At 57.0% G+C, this 18,731-nt stretch overlaps 1 protein-coding gene across 12 annotated transcripts in view; it reads right to left on the bottom strand.

Moving 5' to 3' along the window:
• The window catches only part of TLE3 (TLE family member 3, transcriptional corepressor), a 47,407-nt gene that overhangs the window by 6,894 nt on the left and 21,782 nt on the right, over window positions 1-18,731 (bottom strand). Inside the window, exons 6-14 of one of the 12 annotated variants that reach the window (XM_045899774.3) lie at window positions 17,753-17,857; window positions 9,565-9,769; window positions 8,047-8,063; window positions 4,369-4,488; window positions 3,531-3,581; window positions 2,733-2,885; window positions 2,196-2,337; window positions 1,446-1,645; window positions 603-679 (exon numbers count right to left, since the gene is read on the bottom strand). In XM_045899774.3, the coding sequence (XP_045755730.1) occupies window positions 603-679; window positions 1,446-1,645; window positions 2,196-2,337; window positions 2,733-2,885; window positions 3,531-3,581; window positions 4,369-4,488; window positions 8,047-8,063; window positions 9,565-9,769; window positions 17,753-17,857 (1,070 nt within the window). The remainder of the gene's footprint in view (window positions 1-602; window positions 680-1,445; window positions 1,646-2,195; window positions 2,338-2,732; window positions 2,886-3,530; window positions 3,582-4,368; window positions 4,489-8,046; window positions 8,064-9,564; window positions 9,770-17,752; window positions 17,858-18,731) is intronic. The other 11 variants (XM_045899776.3, XM_045899775.3, XM_045899778.3 and 8 more) reach the window with 11 other exon arrangements.

Genomic DNA, 18,731 nt, shown 5'->3' with positions numbered 1-18,731 from the left:
CCCCCAAATCTTAGGGAACCCAGTCACCCCAACCTCCCTGGCCTGGTTCTACCAGGGTAGAGGACTGCTTAACATCCCAGGCCTTGACTTCTGCTCCTGCTCCCATATACCCTTGGCTCCAGATTGCGTTTCCCACCATCTATAAATCCCCATGGAAAGGGTTCAGCTTGAATGTTACCTCCTCCTTTACAAGCCCAGGGGTGACAGGGAGGGAAAGAGGTGTGCCCCCCCCCCAGGAGGAATCATGGAGTACACATCGGAGCCGGGGGTGAGCCAGCACGGTCTACCTGCTGTTCTAGGCTGGGGGTGCTTCCAGCAGCTCCAACCCAGCGGGGCTCCTGAGGCCAGGGCCGCTCACATCATTTGGCTATGGAGGCCCCATCAACTGCGGCGTTCCCCATCCCCAGTTCCCCACTCAGCAGGAGCCCCAGGGCCGGTCAGGAGTGTGGCCAGGCAGCCGTCTCCTGCGGCTACAATCTGGTCTGTGAGTACCTCTAGCGGGCAGACACCTTCTCGAGGGGAGGTCGGCCAGGGCTGGGGAGAGGGGTGGGGGGTTGTGTGCTTTCCCCAGCTAGCATGCAGCAAGCACAGCCAGAACTTACGGTTTCCCACCAGGAATGGAGGCGAGGCTTGAGGGCAGGCCGGTGGCCCTCATGGGAGGGTGAGGGTCAAAACCAACCTGCAAGGCAAGACCAGGCCAGCCCTTAGTGAGGGAGGCCGCCCCGCAGCCCCCGCCCTGGCCTCTTCCTTCACCACTTCCTAGGTCCTGCCCACAGCGCTGCCTCTTCAAAACCCGGAAGACAGAGCAGAGCCTGCTGTCTCAGAGGAAAAACAGGCCCAGCAGGCCAGGTGTCTTGCCCAGGACAGTGGGAGGGACAGCGTGACAGTCCAGACCCACCAACTCTGAGCCAGTGTTCTCGAGCCCCACACCCACAGCTCTCCCTGCTCCACCAGGCAGAGCTGATCCGGCCCCACTTCATTCTCTCCCCTGGTGTCCAGTGGGCCCGTCATCTCAGAGAGAGGAAGCCACCCAGGAGAGAAACTGTCTCCTGAGAAAGAACCCCTCTCTGCCGACCCAAATCTGAACTCATTCTCGGTATAGCAAGCAGCCTCATTTACCAAACCCAGGCTACGTGGAAGTCACTGGACAGCTTTTGGGATTCCCATCCCCACACAGCCCAGAAAAAGAGAGGGCAGCCCCACTTTCCAGATGGAAAAAGATGGCCTGGGTGGGCGGTGGGCGGGGGGGGGCATGCTGAGTTGTATGAGGTCACATGACGACTAACAGGCCAAGTGGGGGTGGGGCCCAGGTCTGCTGACCCCAAAGCCTCTGTCCCGTTCTTTTTCTAATAAACACTCCGCCCCAGAGGCAGCTGCCTGACAACCCCCACCAACTCCCCACTCCCTGCCCCGTCCCCCCAAAAGGAGCCAAAAGGTCTACGTACAGCTCCAAAGCTCACCATTGGCGATCGGCCGTAGGCGGCGGCGGCCGCAGCGGCGGCCGCACTCATCTGTGGGGGGATGTTGTGCAGGCCGGCGTAGGCGCTCGGGCTGGTGAGCGAGCCGTTCATCTCGTGGTGGCTCATCATGGCAAAGGGGGCCGCGTAGGAGCTGGTGATGGAGATGGGCGTGCGCAAGGCCGAGGCTGCAAGGAGGCGGGCGTCAGCCAGGGGAGACCCTCAGGGGGAGTGGGCCCACCCCTCCTTCCAGGACAAAGCTCAGGCCGCCAGAATGCCTCCCAGCCCAGCAGCAAGCCTTCCTGCACTCGAAAGCTGCCTGCTCCAGGCCGTCCTCTTGCACTGAACCCATCTAACTGGGATCCTGGTCTTCGTGGTCCAAGCAGGTTCAAGCTGAGAGATATGCCCACCTCTTTTTACACAGCAGGACATGGAGGCCCAGAAGGGGGTTGTTGGGGGTCTCAAGGAACTAATGACACACATGGGGACAACCTGTCTGAAGCTCCTTCCACATGCCGAGTCCAACAGTGGCCCCAATAAGCCCTTGCCGTCAGTTCTGACACATCGGGTGTCCCCGTCCTCCTCAAACCTGACCATGGAGTCCCCCTGGAGGCAGGCCCCGGGACAGCCCCAACTCCCGCATACTTCCTAGTGCCCTGGCCTAGCTGTGTGGTTCCAGCCCTGGCCCGCGGCAGACCCCGCCCTCCAGCACCGTCGCCCCAGCCCCTTCGTGCCTACCCATTATACCTATCGGGTCCATGCCTGGAGGCTTGCCCGGCATCGACCGGAGCCCTGGGGTCGTGCTGGTGCCTGGAGTCGGGGCATCGTTCCTTGGAGTAGGTGTGTTGGACTTGAGCCCAGGGGTGGAGGATTTGTCGTTCTGAATAGGGAAGACACGAAGATTCCTTTTGCTCGAGAGCTGGGCATTTGGAGCTGGGCCACGACACCCAGGGCCGGCTCCAGTTCGGAATCTTCTGCCCCACGGCCCCTCAGTTCTTGCCCAGCCTTATTTGTCAGAGACAGTGGCGATCGTTCCCATTTTACGGATGCAGTAACCAAGGCTCGGAAACATTAACTGGTAGCACAGGGCCCAGCCAGTAAGTGGGAAAGCCAGTATTTGAACTGGGGCCAAACCCCAATCCATGTTCTTTGTAATCCACCCCTCTACCCTCCAGTTATGACCACTCCAGCTTGTCCCTTTCCAGAATCTTCTCCCTCCACCCCCGCCTGCCCCAGCCCTCCACTTCTGTGGCACCAGTGGCAGACCCCACATACATGACCAAGGTCTTTGGTCTTGGAGGAAGGTGTGCTGCTGGAGGAGGCTACTGAGGCGGGGCTGGTGGGGGCATCCTTTTTCAGGCCGCGGGCCTTGTCCAGCCCGTTTTCAGGAGGGGAGTGTGCCGGGCTGACCCGGGGCGTCGCTGGGTCCTAAAAGCACAAGGGATGCCGAGATGCACTGACAGCAACAACCAGCCTGGAGTCTTCCCTGCGCTGGGGACGGGCCGGGAGTGCACACAGCTGACGGGGAGAGGACCTGGGCTGAGAGAGACTGGGGGCCCCAAAGTCGGGGGCGACTAGTTCCCAATGATCTCGTCTCACCCCTTCATCCCACAGATGGGGAGACTGGGGCCTGGTGGGGGTGGGGGATGGTGACCAGCCCAGGATCAGACACAAGTTCAGGACTCAAATCTGGGCAGTGGGGCCTCTTGGCCTCATGCAGCTCCAGGTCCTCCTTCCCTGCTGAGGCAGATCCCAAAGGACTCACAACCCCTACCCTCAAGATCCCGGGAGGTGGTGGGGAGAACAGAGCTGACCTGGAGGACCAGGGGGAGCAGGAGCTGGCCCTCGCCTGCGTTCTCTCCCCTGGGCTCCCGTCCTAGCAACCCCAGCCACCATGCAGCCAAGCCCTGTCCTCCTCCTCCTGACCAGCCGAATGCCTCGCTGCCCTGCTCTGGCTGCCGGCCACGTTGGATGGAGCAGTAGCTGGGACACAACAGCTCCCAGCCAGGGGAGGAGCCGCCTCAACCCACCCCCAAACCGAACACGCTGCAACCTGGGCCTGTCCGTGCTCACCTCGTTGGAAACATCCACCACCAGATCGTCACTCTTGTCCCCATCACTGTCCTGCAACCGAGAGAGAAGCCAGTCAGGGGCCACCCCCACCACACCCCCAGGCAGAACCTGAAGCACCCCCTGCTTCCACCAGCTGGAATCTGAACCCAGGGCCAAACCCCACAGTCCACGCGCTCTCCCCTCTGGCCCACCGACGTCGGCTGTCTGCTCGCCCAGCCCCCTAGCCCTGTTCCGGGTCACTGCGCTCCATGCCCACTGGCAGCCTCACCCACACCTGCCCCATCACACTTGGCTCCTTCCAGCAGCTTCACAGCCACCATCACGGAGGAGGAAGCGTGCTAGCCTCACGTCATCACTTCCGCCACTCTGTGTGGGAGGGGTGATTGCCTCGTCTCCCAGAAATGCAGCCGAGGCACTTGGGTGACACGTCCAGAGCCGCAAGAGGCAAAGCATGGCCTCCTTCCCTGGGTCTCAGCTCTCATCCGAACAGCTTGGCCCATAGCAGATACCGTGACCACACGGTAGGCTCAAAGTGTGGGGGCATGGGGGATGGCCCCCTAGAGCAGATCGGGGATTCTGGGAGGGCCGTGATGGCAGCATGGGGCCCCCTGGCCTGTGTGGGTGGGGCACCCACAGTTCTCAGGCACTCCCCGTCCTGGCTGTGGCCCACGTGCTCACAGTGTGTGTGTATGAACCTACGCCGCCACCCCCCACCGCCCCCCGGCCAGGAAACCCAGCCCACCCCTGCCCGTGCCTCTGACTCACCCACGAGTCAGGCCTGTGGGTTCTCCCACACCCCAGCCCCCACCACCGACCCCGTGCTGCCCAGTAGACGTACGTATCGGCTCAGACTATCCTTCTCCTCTGCTTTCCGCTTCTTGGCTTCCATGCTATAGTCTGCAGAGCCCCGGTGCTTCTCACTGGCCCGGAGGCTTTCAGAGGGCGACACGGAGTTATTCTGGAAACCAGAGGAGATTCAGTGTGAACATACCATGCACACCGAGACATAAGCTAAGCGCAGGGGTCTCAAGAGGTCAGTGGAGGTGTTGTGTGTGTCCTGCAATCCTCCACGCCATCGGAGCCTTACCAGGGAAGCCTTCCCAGCAATCCAGACTCTCTGCGGGGGAACCCTGGGAGCACAATTCTCTTTTGTAGCCACGACGCTGCTATTAAGTAAATAGGCTTGTACTGAGCTCTCTGCCTTCTGGCCTGTGGGACTTTATGTTCTAGGAGGGCCGGATCACCCCTCCTTCACCACCCACCTTGGGCCAGCCATGCACATTTGCTCAAAGAAGGGATAAGCAAAATTTGCACTGAGTCTTGAAAGATGGGTCTCAGAGGACACACAGGGGCCATGTCCAATACTTCCATCTGCTGACCCCGACTGGAATGGAGAGATTGACAGGGAGGGAGGACGTCGGGTTGCCAATAGGTCTTCTACGTGTAGGTGGGCAACTTGGCGTTTTGTATGAACGTCCTACTCCTCCATCACCGGGTCTCAAGCACTTCAGAGAAATAGCAGTGTTAGAAAGAAACAAGAATTGCAACTTCATGAAGCCTTTCCCTCTGCAAGGTGGGAAAAGGCATAAGGGCAGGTGGAATCGTTCTCTTTGTAACGATGGGAATGCAGGGGCCCTGAGAGGTTGGGAGACGTGCCCAAGGCACACCACGGGAGGCAACGTGAAGGAAACCCGAGCTGCTCAGGCCTGGAAGGGTCTAATGAATTCTCCCTTCAAATTCCAAAGCAAGCAAGCCCAGCAATAGTTTGAAATGCAAGGCCTGGGAAGAGCAGGGCCGGGCCGGTAGACCAAGCTGGAACAGCACGGGCAGGCGGAGAGCATCCCACAGAGGATGGGGTCCGGCTGACTCGGGGCGCTAGCGGTGGCCAGGAACGCTGGCCCCCGCGGTGTGGCTGGTGGCACCGGGCTAGGGAGCAGGGATGGAGGGTCTACCTGCAGCAGTACCCGCCAGAAAACCTGTGCCCTCCGGGCCGGGGCTGGGACAGTATCAGAACCAGCGCCCCTCTAGGGGGCTGCTGAGGTCTACTCCTTTCTAAGGGACCAAACTACACCTTCCTTCATCACTCAGCATTCACGCCCCGCCTTTCCTGAGCATCCACCCTAGATCAGGCCCAGGGCTGGGTGCCAGGGATAGGGGAGCCAGACACAGCCCCTGCTCTCCCAGGGTGCACAGTCGGACTGCAGGGCAGGGGAAGTCCAGTCCAGCCACATCCCCACACAGCGTGGACGTGCAGGACACGGCCATGCGGGGACACAGAGGGCCGTGGGCAGAGACGGACATCGAAAGGCGGGGGTGGGGTGGGGCAGGAGGGAGGAATGAGCCTCCACTTCACGTCTCCCCCACTTTCTTGGAGACCAGTCCCTGGCATTTGGGGGGGCGGGAGGGGAGGACAGTGTGGAAACCACAGAACTTCATTTCCTTTCCTAAGCTGGTTTCTGGGCAGCCCTTCCCTGCCAAGTTTCTGCCTGAAGCAAATTAAAATGGCAGAGTTATCAAGCCTTGAAGAAAAAATGGAGGTTCTAATGGAAGTGCAGCTCAGCCTTGCCCACAGCCGTGCGGGAGCGGCGGTGAGGCGCGCAGAGCCGCAATTCAATTAGCCGCTGCGAGCGCCCGCAGAAAAATCAGCGGCATTTCATTTCCTCCGACGGCCACCCTGCGCTAAGCAGCGAGGCTCCAGGGCCCTCTCCTCCAGGGTGGGCGGGCGGGCGGGGAGCGGGGCAGGGGGGGGGGCGCGCGGCTGCTCGGGTTTCTCCTTGCGACCCGGTACGTGGCTCGGAGAACAGCGAGCTCTTTCTTCTCCTGCAGTCAGGCTGAAAACCCTCGCTGCTACTGGAGGGAGTCATGTCAGGCATTTAGCGGCATCGATCCAGCCCGCCTCTGGCTGGCAGGCGGCCAAAAAACTAAGTATTTTTTATTGCTTCGGCGAGGCAAGGAAATATGAATGAAGCTACCTCTAATTGGACTCCAGACTAACCCCTCTGGGACAGCTTCCAGCCCGTGCAGCCGTCCCCCTCCCGCTCGTCCGCGGCCCTGTCCTTCCTGCGGGGGCCTCATCTGTTGACAACCTGGTTTGCAGAGGGCTGCTCGCTGCAGGTTGCACAGTGTCGGCCGCCGCGGCCACAGGCAGACAAGCCCTGCTGCCTCGCCCGCACCGGGCCCGGGACAGATGGCGGCTTGACGCCTTCCCACCGGACTCCCCTGAGTCTGCCGTGCAAGGGTGTGGACCAGCGCTGCGGAGTGAGGAGCTCAGCTCTTGGGGGGTTCCCCGGGGGATTCTTTTAGCAGAAAGCTTTTGCAGACTGGGGCACAAAGCCAAATGCAAACAGCAATGGGGAGGAGGACGATGTGAAGACAGAGGGCGTCGGGCGTCAAACCCTCGTGTCACTCGGCAGCGGGTCCTTGTTAACCGGGTCACCTCCCGGATGCTGGGTGCTCTTGTGAGGGGGCTTCCTGACTAAGCAGGGAGGCTTGGCTGGGCAGGAATATGGCCGTGGCACAGATACAGAAACTGAGGCTCAAAGAAGCCAAGAGAGCTACCCGGCGTCCCATGAAGCCAGGACCAGACCAAGGCCTGGAGGGGTCCAGTCCACCCTCCACTCCTATCTAGGCCTACCACCTTTCCAAAAATGCCACCTTCTGAGGATCAACGCTAAAGCAATCAAAATGGATTTTCAGCTTCAGTTTTTCCTTTCTGATATACTGAGCCATTGCTGGGCCCAAACGTGCACCTGGATTTCTGAGCACGTCGGCAAGTCGAGAAGGGACGAGAACACTATTGCTAATTGGGATCAGCCTGGTGGAGGGCTGGGCGGGAAGGGGGTCGGGATGGAGCTGCCCGAGGAAGCTGCCGTCTAGATGGTTAGTTAACTGCCTGACCTCCCAAGTCCTACTTAACACGAGGTAATAACCAAAGCCATCCTCACAGATTAGATGGCCCCAGATACAAGGACAGCGATGAGGAATGAAATAGCTTTGCTAATCGCTGGAGGATTTTTTTTATCCAGACTCCACTGCGCTTATTCAGAAGGCTTATTCACTTGAAACAGAACCTCTGAGCCTCAGTGTGATCAGAAAGATTTACAACAAATCTCAGAGCTGGCAGACATGCAGAATGCCTGGCCTTAATGCTTGCTTGCTAGCACTTTCCTAAACCGAGTTTAAGCCCAGAACACAGAGAAACCTCGGGCGTTTGGAGGAAGGGAGGAGGATACAGAATCAGACAGGGAACAGCCAACTTGGGAGGAGGGAAGCGACCCTGCCCAGGACACAGGAGCCCCAGGCTGCTTATGGAGGCCCGGTGACTCCACAGACTGGCCAGCTGACCTCTCTGGTTAATCACCACTCGTAAAAAAGAGGGTTAGAGCTCACTTAAAGCTACTCATTTGCCAAATGATGGACGGAAAGCCTGGAGAGACCCCCCCCACCCCAGGATCCCACCTGCTCCGCCCCCTGCACCCCAAACACACTCCACACGCTCCAGAGTGCTGACACTTACCGCGCTGGATTCTCTTTCTTTGGGGACGGAAGGCCCGGACAGGAGGAGGGTCAGGCCCCCCAAGAGAAAAAGACAAAAAAAAAAAAAAAGGGAAAAGGTCAGTCTCACACAGCTGGCTTTTATGCTTTGCTAGTGGACGGGTTTTAAAATGGGCAGCAGGCCTAGCTGAGTCACTTGGGGTCAGCCAAGGCAGGGCCATTAGGTGACATTTCCTACTCCCGCAAATTAACCACCCCAGTCCCCCACGCTCCCCCTGGCCACCAGTCCTGTGTGGGCCGGTCAGGGGTGGGGGGGTGGGGGCTGTGGCCCTGCTCTGCCTGACACACCACGAAGGGCACCCAGATCCCTGGTCAACACATTTTAAAGCCACCAGCTTGCAAAGGATCTGGGTATTGAGCATGTTGTTGTTTAAAAGGAACTGAGGGAGTGGGTTTTGTTGTTTTTTTTTAACTAACACCATTGTGTGCGTCTTTGCGGAGAAGTCCGGTCATCCTGCACAGCAGCTGAGCACTAGCTCCCTGATTCTCCTCTCAGCTGTGAGGACACCTCTCCTCTGCCAAGTGCACCAGCCCTCTGCAGGGACACGCAACTCAGTCTCTGCTTCCCACACTCCGTTACCGCCCCGGCGCCCTGGCCTGGGCCGGATACCCTGGTCAACAGCCAAAGGCCAATCAAATCATGGTGTACACCTTCAACTTACACCATTTTGTATGTCAATTCTATCTCAATAAAACAGGGAAAAAAGTGTCTAAGGGCAGACACCACACGAGTTGGCAACTTTTGGAAAGGGCCTGCCAGGGAGCCCTCACTTTTCCTTCCCTGACAAACTATGCCCTCTTGGGCCCTAGTGGGCGCAGCTTCCAGGGTCCTCACGGTAAGGGCCCAGTGAAGGGGGCGGGCGTTCTCGTTCCAAGTATTCCCGATCATCTCCCTGCAGTAGAGTGATGGCTATCTCTGCTTAAAGACAGTCGACTTGCAAGTCTTTACTTGAGCGCCAACTGTGTACCTTTTCCAAGGCACCTACGCTGGTGAAAAGCCAGGAACTTGGCCTCTGTTCTTGAAGGACTAATGATCTTGGTGAAGACAAGACATTCTCCAGGGGCAGGCTACAAGAGGACAGCAACCTAGGGCTCATTCTTGGGACCCTAGCTCTTCAACTCTCCTAGGAATTGGAAAAAGGTCCCCAGCACAGACTGGAAGGCATCTTGAAGGAATGGGCCTGGGCTGGCCCTTTAAGGATGGGCAGCGTGTAGCTGGGAGGATGGGAGGACGCACGAAAGGTCTTCCGGGCCGGAGAACACCCGGTACATAGCAGGGATTGAGGAGTAGTCACGGAGGGGGGCAGTGGGGCTCCGATTTCCATGTACCAGGAATTCGACAGATAGCACCACATCTTTTGCTAACTCCTGCCCCAGGGTGACAACATTTGCTGTGTCCCCTCGCAGTAGGACCTACAGGACACCCGCCCTGCCCCCACCCCCAGCCCACCCTGCCCTCTGCCCCAGCTCTGGGCCGCACCTCTGTGGTCCAGCTCATGGTGGTTCTTCTCGTCCTTCACCGTCAGGTGGGCCTGGCTGCCCAGGGCGCCAAGTGCCAAGAGCCCGGCGCTGCTCCCCGTCACTGGGGGGATCCCTGGGGGCTGGAGGCCTGACGGGTGGGGTGGCAACTGGACCGGGGGGCCGTGCGTGGCGTGGGAGAGGTGCTGGGCCTGGAGCTGCTGTTGCTGCAATGAAGTGGGTGGTGAGCACAGCTGAGCGGGGACGGCGGGGGAGGCCGCTGGGGGGTGGGGAATGCCCCCAAACCCTGTACCCCCAGCTCAGTCCACATGCTGTCTGGCTGAAGCAAGTCTGTTAACCGACGGCAATTTAGGCACAAGACTTTTGTCTTCAAACTCTCCACCCTTCCCACCACCCCGGTTTCAAGACAGAATTCCTCAGTGTACATTTCCAAGCCCGAGATAATGAAAGCATGCATTTAAGAACCAAAGAATCATCAGGGCTCCCTCTCTGTTAAGGGGGATCCATTTTTAAGCGAGCAGTCACACTTGCTCATGCTTGCATGCCTTCCAACATTCGCAGCCAGGGGCTCCCACCCTGCGCCTGTAACCTGGGAAGCTTCCCGAATTCTCAGGAACTCCAGGCTGGCTGGCTGAGCCAGGGCCAGACCACAGAAGAAAATCCCTGAGATCAAGGGGAGCTTGGGGCCAGTGGAACGAGAGCTGATGTCGGCAGACATCAGAGCGGAGATCAGAGTGACAAGAGTGGAGGTTTGGCACTTGACGGACCAGGATTCAAATCCCGACCCTGGTACTTCCTAGCTGTGTGACTCCAGGCAGGTCACTCATTAAGTGATCTCACAACAACCGCTAACATTTACCAGAGGGCTTACAATGCCCACCCCCCTCTCCGTTGTTCTAAAATCTACACCCACATTAAGGTAACAGTGTGAACAATCCCAGTCGAGGTTTGGCTCCCTGAGGCCCCAGGGACCCCCACCCAGACTAGCCCCAGGGTGTTCTCTCCCCCTCCACATCCCACACCCCAGGAACTGGCGTGGGCAGCCTGGTCCTCTGCCCAGCAGCCGCTACAAAATGCCCTTTATCTCATCATTCCTAACTTTGCGCCAAGAACCACAGGAATTGTGGGGCGGGCTACACCACGGCCAAACATCCCTGAGGAATGGCTGGGGCCTTGGGTATGCTGATTGCCACCCATGCCAATATCTTCTCCATGAGCACGGGAGAAGGAGACCAAAATTCACTGAATGTCGGAGTGAATGCGCGGCACTTTCCAAATATTCTCTCTGACCCTCCCGGCCCGGGAGGGGGAAAGGAGGGTTTGTGCCCACTTTACAGATGGCAAACTGACACTTAGGGGGCTGGAATGGGAGGCCGGTAACTAGCCAGGTCCAACCACTAGTGGGTGAGACCTGGACTCAAATCTGTCAACCACCAATCTTATCCAAACAGTGTTCCTAAGGAGACCCCCCCCCCCCACCCCAAAGCAAGAAGAGCTGCAGGAGTGACAGAGCAAAAATCTGACAAGCTTGCCTGTCGATATAGACTTTGCTTTCGGGCCACACCGGCAGACAACAGAACACAGGGGGAAGGTCTACAGTTCTGGTTGGAGGTGAGGCTCTAAGAGGCAGGAAGTGTTTGCAGTCAGGGGGTGAGGGCCCTGCTCTCCCCCAACGACCTGCAAACGACAAACCTGGCTCATCTGGAAGTTACTGGTAACCACAGACACCACCACACTCCTGGCCCCCAAGGGCTTTTTTCTCAGCTCTGGGTCAAAGGCTGGGACCCGTGTCCATCACTCAGAGCTGAGACATCCACTGTTGGATGATTTATGGAAGCTGCTGGTGCATCCTGACTCCAGATCTGCCCCGAGGTACCAGAGAAGAAAGAAAGCCAGGGCAGGGGACCCCATGCAGAGACCCGCCCCAGCCCGCCCCAGAGACTCACGCGCTTCTTGGGACACGGGAGCTTACATCTCACCTCCCCTATCCTTTCTTTTCAAAGAAATTATAATTCTTAGGTCTTATTACAAGAAAAAAAATATATGCGGTCAGAAGATACGAAACATAAGTATGGATTAAAAAGTTGTTCTTTAAAAATTACCCTTCAATCCCACTCCCTAGAAGATTCCACCATTCCTCTCTCTAGAATTTTCCTTTACGAAAAGCTACACACTGTAAATGTATTCTTAAATCAAGAGTCGCTTGCCGACCTCACTACTACTATTACTACTACTACACAACTGGATTTTAACTGAAGACTGTTCTGTACCAATCATCACGTCCTTTCCAACGGCTGCCCATCATTCCTCGGGGTGGGCCAACCATCCAACTGTATCTACATTCCCGGTATTAAAATGGGTCTCCATCTGCAGCCCCGTGGTTTTAGACCAGTTGCTGGCAGGCCCTTTCATTTTGCCAGTGTTAACTATTTAGTAAAATCCCAGAGAGCAACGAGTGAGGTATTTAATCCACTTTTTTACAGGGCACAGCCAGGTGAGATCCCTGGAGGGAGCAGCGAGGAGGGGAGAAGGGCTTCTGGGAAGCAGCTGCCTGGGTCCAAGGTTGGCTCCCTCCATGAACAATTCTGTCGCTAGAGAAAGAGCTTTACTACAGATTTGTGCCCAGGCAGAGATGCAGTTGAATAACTCCAAACACCCCGATTCTTACCTTACCAGGTAAGCCTACCCAACCTTCTCGGCTCTCTGCCCAGGTCAAATGCTTCCTCCTCCGGAAGCCTTCCCCATCAGCCTGGTCAGCACGGAGGTCTCCCTTCTGACACCGGGGCCAGACAGGCTAAGGTGGATGTCCAGCTCTACCCTTTAACCTTAGAGGAGTCAGTGGAACTGTCTGGGCCTCCGTTTTCTCCCTGTGCAAGGCCCACACCCGTGATATTACCTGTCAAGGCACAGCAGGTGCTCAGTTCACGGTAGCAAAAACTATGAATGGATCACAAATACAACCATTTCGTTCATCTTTATGGGATGCTTGCCAACTTGTGAGTTCCAGGAAGACGGGGACCTTGTGTTATCCATCCCAGCACCTCTCATGGTGACTGGCTTGTCTGCTCAGTGTGCATTTGCTGGGTAAATCAGTGATAATGTTGCAAAAGGTAGACATGGAGAGGTTGGGAAGTAAGTCAGCACAGGGGCTCTGTCCAAAAGGAACCATTCACCTCCCAGATCCGCGCCTCCTCTCCAAGGCCCACTGAGATACAGCTACAACAGTTCGTGGGGACAAGGAGCATCCGTGGAGTGTGTCCTGCTTCCTGGAAACGTGAACCCGTGAACCAGCATCAGAAACTTGGAACAAAGGCTATGGTGGCCTTTTGGAGAACAGCGGCTTTTCAAAGCTGCTGAGCTTCCAAGCCTGGGAGGGTGATTTTCTGCCAGAGCATGTCCGACATCAGTGTCTTCTTTGCAACAGAGGAAAGGAAATTTCCATATACTTCTTATCTTCCAGTACAAAAGCACCCCCTGTGCAGCCAGAAAGTCCCCTGAGAGGTCCTCTGCATGGTTTGAAGGCACAGGCAGGAGTAGCCCGGCGGGCTCCAGGAAGCAAGGATGTAAGTGCCGACCGCTAAGGGCAAGGGCAGTTGCCGGCGCTTACTGGGCGTGGGGTCTGCTCATCACAGTCTTGTTTGCAACACAGAGTGAAACAAAATTTTCTCCCCAGCGGGGCAGGGGGAGCTGGAGGGCAACGATGCACCTGCCTTGCTGTCCCCTGTCACAGCCCCACCCCTCCGCAGGCAGGCAGGGCGCAAGCCGGCGGGCCTCGGGCTGCACTTCTAGCCCCTGTGGCCCGTCCCTGACTTCAGAGGACGACGTGCTGAAATACGGCGCCACGTGAGTGGGGGGTGACAAGTGGGGAAACATGGAATCAAGGCCACTGTCCAAGAAGGGACAGAGCTCACCACTTCACTGCAGCCCATCTCCAGTTTCTACTCCTTCCAATACTGGGATGTGAAAGGAAGTCAGCAACCCACCCCTCCACCCCCAACCCCCAGAGGGGCTAATTGCCTAGAACCGAGCCTGCTCAGGAGTACCCGTCCCTCCTATAATAGTTCATGCCATAACACAAGCATGTCAAAGCAGGTGGCCCGTGGGCTCCTAAGTGCGTGCCTGTCCTCCACGCGCGTGTCAAGTGCCTGTGGCCTGAGCTCAGAGGGTAGGGCCACTCACAGGAGAGGCTGCTGGGGAAGAGCTCCCTCGCAGAGTAACTGGATTATGCACATCACGCTGTAATGCCTTTGCTGGCTGATTTAATGCTTCACTTCTCAGGTTCATGATTTGGGTTGAACTTAGTGACGTCGCCCACGCATTTCCAAAGCCCAGACCCACTGAGGACACCCACCAGAGGAAGCCCAGAGTTCTGACTGCATAAAATGGACACTTCCTGCCCTCCCGGAAAGGGGAGAACAGCCCTGGGCCTTCCCTGGGCCCTGCCTCCTCACTCAGCTGGTGGGCCCCGCAGCTCGGCGCACGCTCTGTCATAGCTTTTAGAGTCCCCAACAACCCCTGCTATCCTATTTCGGAGGTGCGGACAGGCTCGGGGAGGCAAGCAGAGCCGGCACACCCGCTCCCCACCACGCTGCCGCTGCCGGGCTGAAAGAAACTCATGTGTTCTGAAGCACGCCCTCTTCACCTTCTTCCTCGTGGAAAACTCAGGCGAGTGAACCCTGCGCGTCTACACCCTGGAGTGAATGCAAGACCCTCGGGTGCAGCATCAAAATACTGTGTCGTCTGTGACAAGCTACAGTCTCCCTCTTCCTCCTCCTCCCCACCCCCACCCCCAAAAATCAAGTCAACACTTTATAACAGGTCTTCCACTAATACAGTTCCAAGGGAATGCAGACCAAACTGTCAGCGGGCAAATGCGGTAAGAGCCCCTGCATCCGTCAGGTTCAATGACCTTGGGCCAGCACAGAGCGATGTAAAAGTATTCTGGAAATGGCTGCGAGGTCAGCTCACGGGGCCTACAATCCGCCCAGGGATGCCTTCCGCTAGATGCTGCTCCAGGGACAAACCCCGCCCTCAGGCACAGGGATCTTGACTCTCTGAGGATCCCTCTCCTAGTAACGTGGATCCAAGAAATAGGGCCTAGCACAGTACGGGGTCTACGATAACGGGGCCCTGCCAGGCCCCGGCTGGCACACAGAGATCTTTGGGCCCGTGTTCCCTCGGGGGAATACTTGAGTTCCCCAGAAAGGGGTTGTGCTGGGCCAGCAAGCCTGGGCTCCCCCCATCTGCCCCTTCACACCAACCTGATGGGGGTTCCGAGTCTTCCTCTCCAGGAGACCCTAGAAATACTCTACTCCACGTGGGAAATAAGCCATGACAGGTGCCCACAGCAGATATACTGAACTGTCGAGCCAAGACACGACCTCGGAGTCCTTCAACCCCATGCCCAAGACAGCCATGAACACCAGACTGAAGCAGGCACACCATACGAAACTTACCTAGCCCTCTTCCGTCTTTTCACAACTGGAGAAACTGAGGCCTGGAGGCATGGAGGGCCTTGCCCAAAGCCCTCCTAATTCCCGGACCAGGAGGCTGGGCTACTTCTCCCTCCAGACGGGCAAATCCAACAACACCATGGTGTGGGGGGGTGGGGGGGGGAGCAGTCTTCCCTTCACCGCCCTTTACCGCTGGGGCCAGGACCCCCACCCCCCGCCTCCACCCCAGCTTCCCCAGTCAGCTCAGGCAGCCAGCCCGCTCGGCCCGCTCCTCCCCAGCGGAGTGCAGTCAGGTCTGGCTCCCCAGCGCGAGCAGGCCTCAGCTATCCCCAATTCCTGCCTGGTGAGGCTCTGTCAGGTGCAGCGATGAGACGGCCACCTGCTTAATGACAGGGTGCCGGCTGCATTCACTTGGAGCCCGAGAAGCAATTACCTTGGAAATGGGGGTCACAGGCCCCACTCGCTGGCTTTAATTGAATTCCAATATCTGCCTTGAGCTGCCATGACCTAACCTGCAGCTTCCTAAATACTACTTAAAGGAAGGGGAGCTAAGCCAAGCGGCACTTCCTCCCCAATCTCACCCTTTTTCTTAGAATTTAGAAAAAAGTTATTTCCATAAGAGGATTTTTAATTCCAAAGAGGGTGGCAGGAGCAGGAGAGGGGGGCCCACTGGGGCCACTGTGCGGGCGGGAGGGCTCGGCCTGGAGAGGGGACGGGACGAGGAGCTGGAGGAAGAGAAATTTCGGAGGACAGAGTGCACGGCACACTTCCCGCCCCCGGGGCCGCTTTCCGCCGCTATGGGAGACGTAAACTGGTCACCCAGGCGGGCTGCCCAGGGAAGAGCCCGGGGCTGGGAGTCAGGCCCCCAGGCCTCTGGCTGACTTTGTGCCCATCCTTGAATCACTGCCCCTCTCTGTGAAATGACAGCATTGGCAAGATCAGTGGTTCTCTACCAGCGGCCATCCCACCAACCCCTAGGGACATCTGGCAATGTCTGGCGACATTTTGGGGTACTACCGGCATCCAGTGGGTAGAAGAAAGGGTTGCTGCTGGACATCCTATAATGCACAGGACTGGCTCCACAACTGAGTATCTGGCCCCAAACTTCAGAGTGTCGAGGCTGAAGAACCCCGGGGTTGGCTGATCTCAGGGACGACAATAAGCTTTACGGTACTATGGCTTCCCCGTCAGGGAGCTGCCTCCCAACTCAACGGCTAAAGACACTGACCGCTTACTCATAGTCCCCTTTCTGGACTCTGCTCTGCTCCTCCCACACAGTAGGTGGGGTCTGCTCCTCCCCAGCATCCCCAGGCTTCAGACCAGGCGAACGCTTCCATGCCCTCCCCCCACAGCGTTCGGCAGCTGCCATGGGGCCGACACCAGGACAGAACCGGGTCACCGTCATAGGTCCCAAAAGCAGGACGACGGAGCAGTGGGCCAGCATCCCTCTGCCCCTCTGCCCCCAGCCTACCCCAGCACATCTGGCCCAGGGAGATGGTCCACTCCCTCCTTTAACAGATGCAGAAACTGAGGCCCAGGAAGAGGCAGGACCTGCCAAGGTTACACAGGAAAGAACTATAACCAGAATGCACATCTCAGGGTTTCCGCCCCAGACTGAAAACGCAAGAGTTGTCATTTATCCCACCAAGCAGAACATTCTGGGGCCTTCGGTTCCACCATGAAATAATGACATCACATAAGAACAAAAGAGAAATGAGGACCAAGCAGGGTCCCAGAACGTTAGGGCTGATGGGACCTCAGCCATTTGGGCCACTGCTTCCCAAACCTGACTACCCTTCATTCGGAATGATCTGGAAAACTTCAGAAACACAGATTCCCAGCCCCATCCCCAGACCTATGGAAAAGAACTCTGGGGCGAGTGCCCTGGAGTCTATATTGCTCAGAAGCCCCCCGACCCAGCTGTCTGGGGATGGGAAGCAGTGATCTCACCGACCCCGTTCATTTTAGGGACAAAAGGTAGACAGGAACACCCGAGGCTAAGAGCTTTGCCCAGAGTCACATGAAAAAACTGTTTTTCCTCAGCTGCTTATCTTAAATATCCCTAGCCTCACACCAAAGCAGGAGAAAGATGCTCTGTGAATCCAAGAAATGCATTAAAGATGCAAGCCAGATAGGGACGCAAAAGAGGAGAGATCTGGCTTCCTCCTTTCATGGAGGGGTCCGACCAAAAGTGGACCTCACAAAGCACTCTTGGGTATTTTTCCCAGTGCATCTGGGAAATCCCAGCTGGAATTCCCAAGGGCGCACAATCCACACTCAGTCAGGCAGCTCAGTGCATGGCACAATTAGGCCCAAACCCCAATTCCACAGCACGTTTCAGATCAACAGTACAACAGAGACAGTTCTGATCCCAGCTGGCCAAAGAAGGGCAGACCTTTGCCAGGGAGGGGACACAGGGCAGACGGGCCCCCCAGGGGAGGCTTGAGGAGGAGCTGGGCATGAGCGTTATCTCAGAGCCTGCCCCCCTCCATGGTGGGGACACCAAAAGCTGGAGGAGGTTGGGGCTGGTGAGTTTAGAGGTGGAACTGAGGCATGTCAGACAACCCGTCAATTTGGGGAGCAGGAGGTAACTGGGGGGGCTCGTGGAGAGAGAGCCCCGAATGGGTCCAAGCCATCGGAAGCCAGAGCCCTGGGGCCGCCATTCTTTGAGGCCAGCTGAGGTCAGGGTCGATCTCTGGTTATGGTAAATGAAAGGAATAAAAGGGCTATACACACGGTGAGAGGCAGATTGGGGAGTCCACGTACCCCGATGATGGCGTTTAGCTCCGTCATGGTGACCTGCTTGGCCCTCTCCACCGCCTGCGCCACCTGCTGCTGGTGCTGGAGGACACAGGGAGCGGGTGAGATGCACTGCTCCCCGGCCACAGGGGGCACAGCGAGGGCCGCGGGGGACAGGCCGGGACGCAGCCCCCGCACGAGGCAGAGGAGGTCCATGAGACAGGTGGCCCAGGCCTTTCTCCCTTCTGCTTTAAATGCTTTCCAATGAGCATGTATTACTTTTGCAAGCACGACTTCCCACACATTGTTTTCAGTTAAAACAGCAATGAGCCCAAAGACCCGCCTCCCTCCACCACACATACAAAAAAAGTCCTTCTGTGCCTTTGAATATGAGCTGGAGAGGAGAGGACAGTTCTCATTATTAATTTTCTAAATGCAGTAATGGCATTCGTCACAGAGAAGGGGGTTCCCATTTTTAGGAGACGCAGCTAGGAATGAGTGCTGAGTCAGGGTATCTGCAACTTACATTCAAGGAGTTCAGAAGAAAAGTATGTGAATCTAGAGGTACTCAATCCCTAGCTAAGTGAAGAGAAAAACGAAAATGTGTCTGCAAAGACAGAGAGAGAAAGTGGCATGATGAACCCTAATAAAAACCAGGGACTTGGTATATGATAATGATGTGTCGACTCAGGCTTGTCAACTGTAACAAATAACAACACTCTGGTGCGGGATGTTGGTAACGGGGGAGATTTCTGTACCTTCCACTCATAGGTTGCTGTGAACCTAAAATCACCCTTAAAAAATAAAGTCTATTTTAAAAAAGGTATGTTTTTGGTGCGTTCATTCCCTTCGGCCTTGAGATAGCACCTGCTTTGTATGTAGCTGTCTCCCCTACTGGGCTGTAAGCTTGAGGACATCACTATATGGTCTTTTCACATGGACTCGATCATTTACGGGTCGCTACTCTGACTCAGAG

This window comes from Mirounga angustirostris, unplaced genomic scaffold, assembly GCF_029215605.1.
Source record: "Mirounga angustirostris isolate CCGP_5_RB_7025 unplaced genomic scaffold, mMirAng1.0.hap1 SCAF_9, whole genome shotgun sequence".
Lineage (NCBI taxonomy): Eukaryota > Metazoa > Chordata > Mammalia > Carnivora > Phocidae > Mirounga > Mirounga angustirostris.
The sequence above is the reverse complement of the archived record's forward strand: the minus strand, read 5'-3'. Positions and strand labels throughout refer to the sequence as shown.